The sequence below is a fragment of the Podarcis liolepis genome (genome assembly GCF_965112155.1).
Source record: "Podarcis liolepis genome assembly, chromosome: 4".
Taxonomy (NCBI): domain Eukaryota; kingdom Metazoa; phylum Chordata; class Lepidosauria; order Squamata; family Lacertidae; genus Podarcis; species Podarcis liolepis.
Window position 1 is genome coordinate 38,576,639 of NC_139558.1, and position 12,956 is coordinate 38,589,594.

The 12,956-nt window shown below is 42.1% G+C and overlaps 1 protein-coding gene across 1 annotated transcript in view; it reads right to left on the minus strand.

Annotated features, from left to right (window-relative positions):
• ANOS1 (anosmin 1) overlaps positions 1–12,956 on the minus strand; it is a 100,357-nt gene that overhangs the window by 11,489 nt on the left and 75,912 nt on the right. The window contains exons 7-9 of the mRNA XM_083501924.1: positions 6,488–6,693; positions 4,889–5,033; positions 1,821–1,964 (exon numbers count right to left, since the gene is read on the minus strand). Coding sequence (XP_083358050.1) covers positions 1,821–1,964; positions 4,889–5,033; positions 6,488–6,693 — 495 coding nt within the window. The remainder of the gene's footprint in view (positions 1–1,820; positions 1,965–4,888; positions 5,034–6,487; positions 6,694–12,956) is intronic.

The following is a 12,956-nucleotide window of genomic DNA, read 5'->3' on the forward strand; positions in this document are numbered from 1 at the left end:
CCCCCCTGCAATCCCTACACAGATCTGGCTGGCACAGGGCACAAAACCACAACTCGCCCCTATACACGAAGCCAAGCCAGAGCACAACTAAGTGCAGTACAGCCATCTTCTCAGAAAAACTCTTCACAAGCTCAAGAGGTCAAGACACGAAAGCTTTAGCAACTAATCCACACCTAATGACCCACCTAAGTGGTACTCAGAATATCACTCAAGAAATCACTCAAGATATCCCTCAAGTAATTAAGGAACAAAAGAAGAAAAGGCACACTAACCTGGGAACCTCCTCTCTGCCCAGAACGTTGGAGGCTATACACCACACCCCCTCAACAGTATTTATAGGAACTCAAACACTGAGATCCTGCTCTGTTCCAGTAACAAGAAGCCGAAAGCACCAGCCTGAAGATGACGAGTGAGACCTCGTCGAAACGTCGCCTAGACACCCCAACTCTTACACGGGAAGACACCCGAAGACACCAAAACCTGCATTCCTGTACCCGTGAAAATCTACGAAAGCAAATATATATATATATATATATATATATATTTAAAGCTAGGAAGATGGCAAAATTCATCGTTGTGAAATGGATTTTAAGCAGGCAGGCAAGTCAAGACAAGCATCGCAAACCCACCATTATGTTTCCAAGTTATAAAATCTCCCACACAACAGACAGAGGTGTATGCTTAGCCCGTTATCATATTTCTCCAATTCAGCCACCTTAATCTTAAAAGAACTTTTTTTCCAAGAACCAGCTACCAGATGAACAGCACTTATCAAAGCATGTAAACAGTAAGAATGAATCAAAGTCAAGGAACACAGTGCTGATCCACTTTGGCTTAGCTCAGGGGCAGACTTTGGTAATGTGGCACCCTGGGTGATGACAAAATATGCCCCACCTCATATTTCTTATTTACATAGTATTTTCTGTACTCTCAATAGGTACTTGTATAAATATAGGAACCACCCGCACCACCCTAAATCTGGCACTGCTTGGCTAAATCCACAACTTAGTTTTAAAACGCTTCTATAATTCAATCACCGAGTAGAATTGTTCTACTGCTTAATTAAATCTGCATTTTAGTTCGCATCACTTTATAACAGCTTTAGCTTTTATAGTGCATATTCGATAGTACAGCTAGTATTCAAGGAGGAAGCACATTAAACATGTAGCCTCCAATTAGACTGTATTTTGATAGAAATGTATTGGGTTCTATCCAATGCCAGTCCTACTCAGAGAAAATCCATTGAAGTTAATGGACATGACTAAGCGAGGTTCATTCATTTTAGTGGGTTTACTCTGAGTAGAACTTAGTTGGCTACAACGCTTAGTTTTCTATTGTGTGTTTTACAACTAAACATATACCCTAGTTAACTCCGTAAAGAATCACATCAAAACACAGAACCTTTCTTTCTGGTGAGGCAGGACAAAGCTTTGTTGTAGGCTTCAAAGGGGTTTCCACAAAAGGTCCTATGATTGGTCTCAATACAACATCTCAGTCACTAAATTTGCACTAAATTGCTGGAAAATATGGCAGGTCGGACAGCTGGATCAGTACCCAGCCCACTGAAAAGGCGGGGACAATGCAAATTTAAATAATTCAAAAGGGTACTGTACTTAAAATGTGGTTCTGTGACTTGTATTTCAATTTCTTCACTTGTAACAAAGAGTATATTTAGTCCACAACTGCTCTCATCACAAATTCCCAGAAGATTTTATTATCCTTCTCCTAAAATGCCAATCAAACTTTGTACATCTAGCAGAAGTCCTTCTGTAGTTGGGTCACCATGAACCTATCTGGATTTCAAATAGATTTTTACCCACCTTCTGTTTTCTTCCAATAGACTTTCACCTGAAGTTGATCATCTTGATAAAAAGGCACTCCGATTTCAAGAAGACGAGTGGGTCTTCTTCCTTTAAAGGGTGGGGCAGCATCAGTTGCTTTCTCAACTATAGATACCTGTTCTTCTGCAAAACAAACATCAGTGGGAAATTTGTGTTTTCCTTGGTGAAGGGCATTGCTTTGATTTCATTGAATTCACAGGATATTGCAAATTATTCCATAAGTGTAGGGTTTTTTTAAAAAAAGAAAAGTACACATACTGTAAGACATCCCATTAAATTACAATTCCCGAGTTCCTTGGGGAAGAGGAATGATGTAGAGAGTTGTGGTTAAAAATGGTATAAAAATGTGGCGTAGCTATATCCTAAGAATCAGAAATTGCCCCTTTCTTAAGCATCTGGATTTAACTTTTTTTGACAGCTTCGGTCCCATTCAGGGCTTATCATATTTGAAGAGGTCAAGATCTGGCATGAGCCACAACTGAAAACTACATCATGCAACCACTTTTAAAAGCTGCTCAGCCACATAAAGACAGGAGCATGCCTGGGAACATGCACATTTGGGGCGGGGCATGCCCCCACTTCAGACCCAATATTTTGGGGAGGAATCTCTACAAATGTAGATTAAATATCAACACACAAGACTATGATCAAACAGTACTACTATTTATTGCCAGTCCTCCCTTTTCACATAAATAATGAACTGGAAAAAATAAATCACTTTTTCCCTCTCAGATTCACTTATTTTCTGCTTCTTTCTCAAAGAAGCCAAAAATTCCCTTGGAAGATCATGAAATATATTCATAGCCAAAGTGAATCAAAATGAATTGCAGCCATTATGAATTCATATTATTCAAATAGTTGAACATTCAAATAAATGCAATATTTGGCTAGGCCTTATATAGAGCCAACCAAAGCAGTAGTTAGTAAAATGATAACTTGTATATACAAGAGCCAACCCAAAAAATATAAATTAACTAAACTGGAACAGAATATGTGGGGGGAAACCTCAAAGGTGAAATGGACAGCAGACTTCACATAACTACATTCTCTGCTATTTGCTGAAGAAACAGGAAATATTAGACAGCCCTAAAGCAGTGTTTTTAAAGTGAGTTGTAGTGATAACTCTATCAGTTCTGTAGATTACATAGGAGAATGTGTTACATAGGAGAATGTGATTCACGAACACATTTTAAGGTAGAATCCCTTTAAACGAGTTACAAAAAGAATTCCTAGTTAAGCTAATCTAGGACAGTGGACATGCCAGTTTCTCATGAGCTAACTATTAAAATGAAGCTTTACAAAGAAGGTCACCTTAAACCCATCAGTACCACCACCTGCCAAGATTGTGTCACACAAAAGTTGTTTAATAATAATAATAATAATAATAATAATAATAATAATAATAATAATTCTATACTACCTTCACAGGGCTGTTTGCAATATAAAACACACTGTTAGTGTCAAGACTACAAAGATTAGACCTCTGCTTCTAAACTGCCAATACAAAATATAAAAATCAATTGGGGGTTGATGGGACAGATAATACATTTCTCAGAAATATGATCTATAAAAGAGGAAGAAGGAAAGTCAAGAAAATATTAAAAGTCCCAAAGTAGCTGAAGGTGTGAATTTAAAACTAGCTGTGGTAACGGAAAGAGCGAGTGAATATAAACTGCTGAAACCACAAAATTCACATGAGCAGATTAGGGTAACTGAAGCTAGACTGGCAAAGATTTTGTACACTGCAAATTGAATATGATATGCAGCAGAGAACGGAAGCTAACTATCAAAAAGTAAAAATGTAACAACTACTCTTTTTCTCCATCACTTCTAATGTGCGTAGGGAAACTAGATGAAGTTTCAGAAGTTGGACACACTTAACATGTACAAAAAGAAACTCTATTGATGGTGACTACCTAAACATCAAACATTTTAGCCAAGAAGATGAACAAAGCAATTCGATTTCAGCTATTTAACCTTACATAATGTATTTCCTGAAATCCCTCAATAAATAAATAGAACTGAGACTGGTGCTTTACAAAAGAATGTCCTCAATATATTGACTGGGAGACAAGACACTCCCTGCCATACGTCACCCAGGCCTGCTTCATAAATGATAGAAATTAGCATTATGGAACTCTTTGTATAACATGTGTCCTTACATTGTCTCTCATAATACATAACAGTTATGCTCATGCTTTTGCTGTCTGTACACTGTAGATAATTATTAATTATCTCCTGCCTCCTTGCAGCATTTAAATTGGCTCCGCATGTGTACATGCTATAGGAACTGAAGACCAATACTGGCTCTCATGGGACAACCACAAACTATAAAAAGAGAATAATAGTTCACATATTCCCATGTGTAAGTACTTCTTAGTGCCTTCCATTTAGCTAACACTGGACAACATATAATCTATGAGCCAGATACATAACGTGAGCTAGACATATAACACACATAATTTTTACCCAACTCAGAGATTCTTGCTGGAACTCCAAAGAATCTAGAAGAACCACACAGGCAGACCATATTCCAGACTTTACCACAGAATCAGCACTGCCGTGGGAGAAGGTTCTGACTGTGTAACATGACTGGGTCTTGCCCATGTAGTTAGTCACTTAAATACGGTCCCAGCCATGTGGGAAGTGCTCATGAAGAAGCAGCAGCAACTCCCACATGTCTGGGTGAGTGTCTAAGGGCACCCAATTCAGAAGAAACAAAGGACCTTTTTTCAGTCTCTTTCAAATCTTTCAAATGCAACCATATTTAGCACTAACCTCTGTGGCACTCATTTTCAATGCACCTCTGGACTCAACACATCCCTGAATGAAAGGAGGAGGCAATTTTCAAGCTATATCAGTCAAACTATTCTCTACACACAGGAAGGTTGTGCTGCAAGTAGATTGCTAATGAAGTGGGAGAGCAGAGAGCATAAACTATGAATTGGACATGTAGCAAAGGTGTCACCTAGAACATTCGTATAGACAGATATCCCCTTAAGCAAATGTTATGAGATGTTAGGTTTCTTTCTAAAAACGGCACTTACTGTTAATAGCGGTCTGAGTGGAACTGAAGTAAAGAGACACTTTGGCACTTTTCAGGCGTACTTGACCCCAGTATGTAACTGCCTGCAGTTCCACCATGAAGTTACTGTTCGGCTGTAGGCCTTCGAGAACTACATAATTCTGGGACTATAATTAAAAAATAAAATATATGCACAGTTCAGTGATGGATTTCCTAAAACACAATCACATTAGAAGTTGTGTGTTCTATCAAATGAACAGGTGAAAGTAGATAAACTGTAGCTGTCTTCTACGCCAACTTAAATTCAATAAAGCAACCATTTTGCCTACAATATAGGTACATTTTATTGTTTTGTGTATGACGGTTAGGAAGCATTTACCAGTCACAAAGCTGGCCATTGCATTGATCCAACAAGGGGACTTGTAAAAATTTGTAAAAACTGAGATTTTGATTTTTTAAAAAAACGGGATTGGGAAGTAGTTAGATTTTAGCACTCAGAGCTGGAGCAACTAGAACCATCTCCTCTTCCTTCGTTTCTTTTGTTGAGTTAGCAACATTTGGCTACATCACACTGTAGTACATTTGACACTATTGTACTTGAGCTGTATCAGATTTGGCAACAATTAGCTTACTACAGCATGTATCCGTATGTGCTGGGGTGTCAAATCTTTCTTTACAGGTATGCAGACTGAAGACTAGTTGCCAATCAGTTAGTGCACCCTATGGGCTTAGTTGCAGCAGGGCACAGACAGTCCCAGTGAATCATGAATTCATCTGTGTTCAGCAAAGTAGTGGGGCATACCCACACTGTCTCTTACCATTTTTTTGCCTTTTGCCCTTCCTGTAGTTTTAGTTTTAAAAACCCAAATCAGTGGAGCATATGAAAATCATTGTCCAAATGTGTTTGGGGGGTGATACAAGACTATAGTGTTCTTTATTGTTATTCTCACACTAAACACAATCAGCTTTGGTTTAAATGGCACCAGATACTACCTTAAACTATTATACAGTAGTACCTCGGGTTAAGTACTTAATTCATTCCGGAGGTCCGTACTTAACCTGAAACTGTTCTTAACCTGAAGCTCCACTTTAGCTAATGGGGCCTCCTGCTGCTGCCGCGCCACCGGAGCACAATTTCTGTTCTCAACCTGAAGCAAAGTTCTTAACCTGAAGCACTATTTCTGGGTTAGCGGAGTATGTAACCTGAAGTGTGTGTAACCTGAAGTACCACTGTATTGCCTTTTCTATTACTACAGTGTGAATGTAGTCAAAGGTAGCCTGCACAGGTTTCTGTGCAGCAACTGTGGAAATGTCTGAACACAGTAAATTACAGTTATATAGGAAGGGGGCTTAGTGTTTGCTACTTCAGTGAATGAACCACAAGTTGCCAATGGTGTGAAATCAAACATTTTTTTATTATTTTCCGCACACAACAAAAATAAATATGTCATCATTTAATAGCCTTCTTTAAAGTTTTTATGTTCCCCTTTGATTATAGCCAACACCTTAATATTCTCTCTCTTTCCTTTTAAGTATCATCTTAAATCAAGGTGTTAAGTATCTTTGACTTAAGTCAAAGTTAACAAGGAATCTACAGTGTCACATTTTTAAATTTAATTACCCCATCTGTAGTCTTCCTTCTCTTCTTTTTAGCTGGTACAAAAGACTTGCTGTTGACTGTCCAACTCCAGAAGACTTTATAGTGATGGACTGGAATGTCAGGTTCCTCTGGAAGATCCCAAATAATCTTGACACTTACACTTCCATCACTGTTCACTGTTGAGTTGGCAATTCGGAGATTAGATGGTGCAGGTGGAGCTGATGGGTCTGGTGGGGGAGAAGTAAAGTTAAGATGGCAATTTGTGTTGCTTTGCACATATGTAAACATCCAAATCCAAATCATCGCCGAAGAATTGATGCTTTTGATGGTTTTGAATTATGGTGCTGGAGGAGACTCTTGAGAGTCCCATGGACTGCAAGAAGCTCCGACGCATCCATTCTTAAGGAAATTAGCCCTGAGTGCTCACTGGAAGGACAGATCATGAAGCTGAGGCTCCAATACTTTGGCCACCTCATGAGAAGAGAAGACTCCCTGGAAAAGACCCTGATGTTGGGAAAGATGGAGGGCACAAGGAGAAGGGGACGGCAGAGGACGAGATGGTTGGACAGTGTTCTCGAAGCTACAAACATGAGTCTGACCAAACTGCGGGAGACAGTGGAAGACAGAAGTGCCTGGCATGCTCTGGTCCATGGGGTCACGAAGAGTCGGACATGACTAAACGACTAAACAACAACAACAACAACAAACATCCAAATGTGCTACAAGATACGTTGAGTATCAGGCAGCACAACCACAACCTGTTTTTTGTTGTTGTTGTTGTTTTGCTGCTTCTGATGTGTGCTGTATTGATACAAACTGAAAACTCAATTAAACATTTATTTGAAAATAAAATTAACATACACAGTATGAATATTTACAAAAAAAATGAATTGCAACCATGTAATAATTAGGTCATTATATAAAAAATTAAGTTAATAATCCAGAGAAATGTACTACAGGAACCAAGTATCATAATGGAAAATGTTCAATATTTTTAAAAATCTAAGATGCCAGAATTATCCATTTGCAGAATACACATTTTTTGCTGTTAGGCCAAAGCTGATAGTTCAAAGGTCACTTTCTGATTATTTTTGTGCAACTAGCTTTTAGCCTCAGATTAGCCTAATTATTATTTATTTATTTATACCCCGCCCATCTGGCTGAGTCTCCCCAGCCATTCTGTGTGGCTCCCAATCAAGTGTTAAAAACAATACAGCATTAAATATTAAAAACTTCCTTAAACAGGGCTGCCTTCAGATATCTTTTAAAAATAGGATAGCTGCTTATTTCCTTGACATCTGATGGGAGGCTGTTCCACAGGGCGGGCGCCACTACTGAGAAGGCCCTCTGTCTAGTAATGCAACTTACATGCAGCACAATTTGCACTGCAATTTTATAGCCCCTACTGCCAGAGAATTCACCCTAGCACTGCAGACCAAACTAGTAGGTCTCACAGGGTATCAGAGCTGGAGTCAAGGGTAGGTCGGCAATAAAAAAAACATGGCGTCAGTGAAGTTAACTCTTTATTCAAATAAGCCGAAACAGCACGGGTCTAGTGATCCTAGCAACTCATCCCAGTAGGGCTTGTCCCAGTGAGGCAGTTGTGAGGATGAAGGTCCCTGCCTTCACACCACTCTCTAAGGCTCCTCCTTTCCAGGGTCTTTCCCAAACAGTCACGAACTGTGTCTGTGCACCAGTGGCGTAGCATGGGGGGTGCAGGGGGGGCCGGCCGCACCGGGTGCAACATCTGGGGGTTAGGGTTAGGGGGCGCAAATCCACGGGCTAGGGGGCGCAAATCCACGGGTTAGGGAGCGCAAATTACTTGCCTTGCCCCGGGTGCTGACAACCCACGCTACGCCACTGCTGTGCACAACCAATCTCTTCTCTGCTCTGTTCATTTCTCTGTGTGGTCTGGGAGACCAGCAGGCAGGGGATCTAGTCGCAGCAGGAGGGAGAGACTCCCTGGATTCTTCAGCAGCCTATTTCAACACTGCCTCCTGGCCCCTCTCCTCTCCAGCCTCTGCTTCAGACCAGTGGCGTAGCGTGGGTTGTCAGCACCCAGGGCAAGGCAAGTAATTTGGTCCCCCCTAACCCGTGGATTTGCGCCCCCTAACCCTAACCCCCAGATGTTGCGCCCGGTGCGGCCGGGCCCCCCTGCACCTCCCACGCTACGCCACTGCTTCAGACCTAAAGTTTGAACTGCCCTCTAGCACAGCCTCTTCCTGCTCACTAAACCCTGTTACCTCTTCTACTTCCAACACATCCTCCTCTCCCAAGTCTGCTTCCTCTGACCATGCATTGTCATCCAACCACCACTTCCCTAGCTCTTCACCTTCTTTCCCATGGCATTCCCTTGAGGGTTCCCCAGCTGCTGCCTCCCACCACTCTTCTGCATCCAGCCAGTCCATGGCACAAGGAGGGGGTGCTTTAGGGAGCATACCCAAACTGTAGGATTTTGCTACCCCTTCTGTAAAAAAATATCTATACCAGCCACAGTCATAAGTGGCCTATCTGCCTTAGCCATGAGGTTAATGCAATCTAACCACTCAACAAAAAATAGCCTAGTTTAGGATTGTTAACATCAGTTCAACTTCAGCCCCTCACTGCTTAAGGAATGACAAATGCCCAATGATGCAGTATTAGATTCAGAAAATTTAATCCCCCAGATAGAACTAGCAGTTGTAATTTAGCATATGATATAGTAGCTTTATCTTGAGAAGGCAAGAAGGGCATAGCTATTGATAGACTTGTTGTTGTTGTTGTTGTTGTTGTTGTCATTATTATTATTATTATTATTATTTTATTTTTACCCTTCCTATCCGGTTTGGTTGCCCCAGCCAATTGAGCTGAGAGAGAAACCACATGTCTACTATGCCATACTGAAATGCTGCTATAGTATTTTGCAAACCACACTTCATTTTGAATGTCATATTCACTATGACATCAACATACCGTATTCACACTGGCGGAGGAAGAAGGGTGCAGGGGGAGTGCACTGCCCCTGGCAGCGCGATCCCGGTGGTGTGCAATCGTGGCTGCGCCCCCGCCCCTTCTGGGCGCCACGCCCCCACAGGTGGTGTGCCATGCCCCCAAGACATGTGTCACGCCCCTGCAGGTGGTGTGCCGTGCCACGCCCCTCCCATGCCAGAGCATGAAGCTCCGCCACTGCATATTCACTATACAAAAAATGCATTTGCTTTGAAAATACAAAGAGAACTCAAATTCTCTAGGACTAGTTTCTTTAGCATTTAGCCTAAATGAAGTAACATTAGCACACTCTCCAGTATTTTAAAATTTCAGTGATGTATTATGCTAGAGATAAAAAAGAGAAAAGAATAGCTACTGTACACAACAGAAGAAAATATTTGTGAGAGGTGAACTTTTTTAGAAACCAGTTTAATGGCAAGGAAGCATGGGAATGGTTTTCTTCTGAAGGTGCTGAATATTTATCTGCCTTTAATAGAAACTGCCACGGAGATAACGTCCATCATGGCCCCCAAGCCGGAGTTCGGAGATTCCATCGGCCTCCCGTAGTCACGCAGATCCAACAGTTAGGGGCACAAAGCCTTTGGAATTCCTAGCCACATTCCTAGGCTGGTGCACCCTCTTTCAGCAGAAAGCACAGTCAAAAGCTTGCACCGCAGAAGAGCAGAAGAGCATATTTACAGACTTTATTTAGAACATGAACAGAACAAAAGAAAACACGTCCATTCTGTCAGCGTCTCTGGCCAACTGAAAACGAAAGGAATATCAGCAACATAAACATCCTGTTAACAGGACATGCGCAGACTCTGTGACTCACAAAAGCCTGCTCCCTTTTAAGGTGGAACGGAAATATCCTAACATCCTCCCCCTTTCCGTGTAACCTGTTGTACCTGTGGTTCACCCAATTGCAACCTTTGTACATAAACCTTATGTTGTTCTCTGTTAACAACCTTCGACAACAGATCAGCAGGAATTTCATTTCCTGCCATGTAGGACACCTGAATTAGTCCTTTCTGAATACACTCTCTTGCACGATGTAGCTTAATCTGCAAGTACTTGGTTCTCTGCTTGCAACTCTCGGAGTTCAGCAAAGCCAAACACGATCTATTGTCTTGATACACTTGTATAGGACATTTCACAGACACCCTGATGTCCTTAAACAGTTGCATCAACCATTCACAATCCATGAGTGAAGATGACAGAGCATTGAGTTCTGCTTCACAGGAACTTAGGCTCACTGTTGTTTGCTTTTTGCACAACCAGTCAAACAGGCAGTGGTTGTACATGTAGCATACTCCAGAAGTGCTTGTACCATCCGTGGTGTCACTTCCAAAACTTGCATCAGCGAAGATTTCAAGACCTCCAGTCTTCTGACTGGTGAACCTCAGCCTGTAGTGCATAGTCCCTTTCAAATAGCGGGCTATGCGCTTCAGAGCTTTCCAATCCTGAACCGTAGGATTGTTGGCATGTCTGCTAAGCAGATTACAGCTTACAGCTATGTCAGGTCTTGAACATCTGGCAATGAAATTCAGCTTGCCTAGAATGCATCTGTATAGCGTTGTGTCAGAAAACGCTTCAGCAGTACTGTCTACCTGGTAACCTGTCACCATCGGTGTGTCTGCTGGGTTTGCATCAACCAAATTCAACCTGGTTAATACATCAGCAATTTTCTGTGTTTGGTGTACCAGAAAATTACCTGCTTGGTCCCTCTCCACCTGCAGAGAAAGATAGTTGGATACCTCACCAAGATCCTTCATGTCAAAGTGCTCCTTCAGCTGAGCTAGGGTGCTTTGGTAAAAAGCCTGATTCTTCCAAAACATCAGAAGATCATCAACAAAACATAAACAATACAGTTTGTTTTGTCCCTCCTCTTTGACAAACACACATGGATCAGCTTTGCCCTGGTGAAAACCTAGAGAAAGCAATGTCTCAGTGAGTTTTGTGTTCCAACACCTGGCACTCTGCTTGAGACCATATAAGGACTTCCGGAGTTTACAGACCATTCCCTTCTGTATCTCCATCCCATCAGGTGGAAGCATGTACAGCTCCTCACTCAAAATCCCGTACAAAAAAGCTGTATTAATGTCGTGGTGGGAAACATGCAGTTTCTCCTCCGCAGCTATCTTGAGCATCAGCCGAATGCTCTCATATTTGACTGTGGGTGAGTAGGTCTCGTGGTAATCCTGTCCTGGTACCTGTGAAAAACCTCTGGCAACCAATCTGGCTTTGTGTCTGACTACCTTGCCATTCTGGTCTGTCTTGGCCTTGAAGACCCATTTGCTGCCAACCAGTCTCATTCCTGGGACTACCGGTACCAATTCCCAAGTTTGGTTCCTGTTCAAGGAATCAACTTCAGCCTTCATGGCATTAAGCCAAGGCTCAGCATCTTTAGAGGTTAACTCCTGAACCTCTTTGAAGCTTGAAGGTTCCCATACCTTCTCTGAGCTACTAAGAACAGCAGTTGCTGTCTTAGCAAACTCATCAGCATACCTCTTTGGAGGTCTGCCTTTGGTCGCCCTTTCAGATCTGCGTACTAGACGCAAGTCTTCTGGACTCATCTCCTCTTTCTTAGGAGAATAGTGACCAATGGTGAACAGTGGTTCTTCCAGTTCATTGTCAGACGCATCAGATGGTCTGACTGAGGCCTGTGCGCTCTTGTAGTCTGCTGTGTCATCACTGTCACTGACACCAGCAGCAGCAGCAGCGCCGCCCACTGAACTGGAATCCGAACTCTGATCATCATCATCATCCTCATCATCCTCATCATCATCATCCTCAGCAGCTTCCTCAGCTTTAGCTGCTTGCTTGACATCACCTTCATCCTCCTCTGGGTAACTCTGGAAAATTCCCACATTTTCCCCCCACTTAGGATTGTACTCAACACTCCTTGTGAACTTAATGGACTTAGAGTCAGTCATCCATACCCTGTATGCACCTTTTTCGTACCCCATGAACAAACCATGTGCCCCACGCTTCCCAAGCTTGTTGGTTTGTTGTGTGCGTATCCACATGTCAGAACCAAAAATTCTCATGTGTTTGGTGTTGGGTTTCTTGCCAAACATCTTCTCATAGGGGGTACAACCAATGGGTGATGACAATCTGCGATTATAACTGTAAACCAAATTCCCCAAAGCCTCCCCCCAAAACTTATCAGGGAGATTGGCATCATGCAACAAGGTTTTGATTCCTTGCAGCAATGTTTGATTTGCTCTCTCCGCAAGACCATTCATCCATGGCGATCTGGGCGTTGACATGTCATGCTGGATTCCCTTCTCAGTCAGGAAAGCTTCAAACTGCTGAGAAGTAAACTCCCCGCCCCGATCAGTAAAAAAACAAGAAATACGTTTACCGTGCACATTTTCCAACCAAGCACAGAATTCCTTAAACTTTGGAAACGCTTGCGATTTCTGTTCGAGCAAATACACATGAATGTACCTGGAAAAAGAATCAATCAGAATCATGAAGTACCTTGCTCCTCCTAAAGAGGGCGCAAGTGGCCCAACCA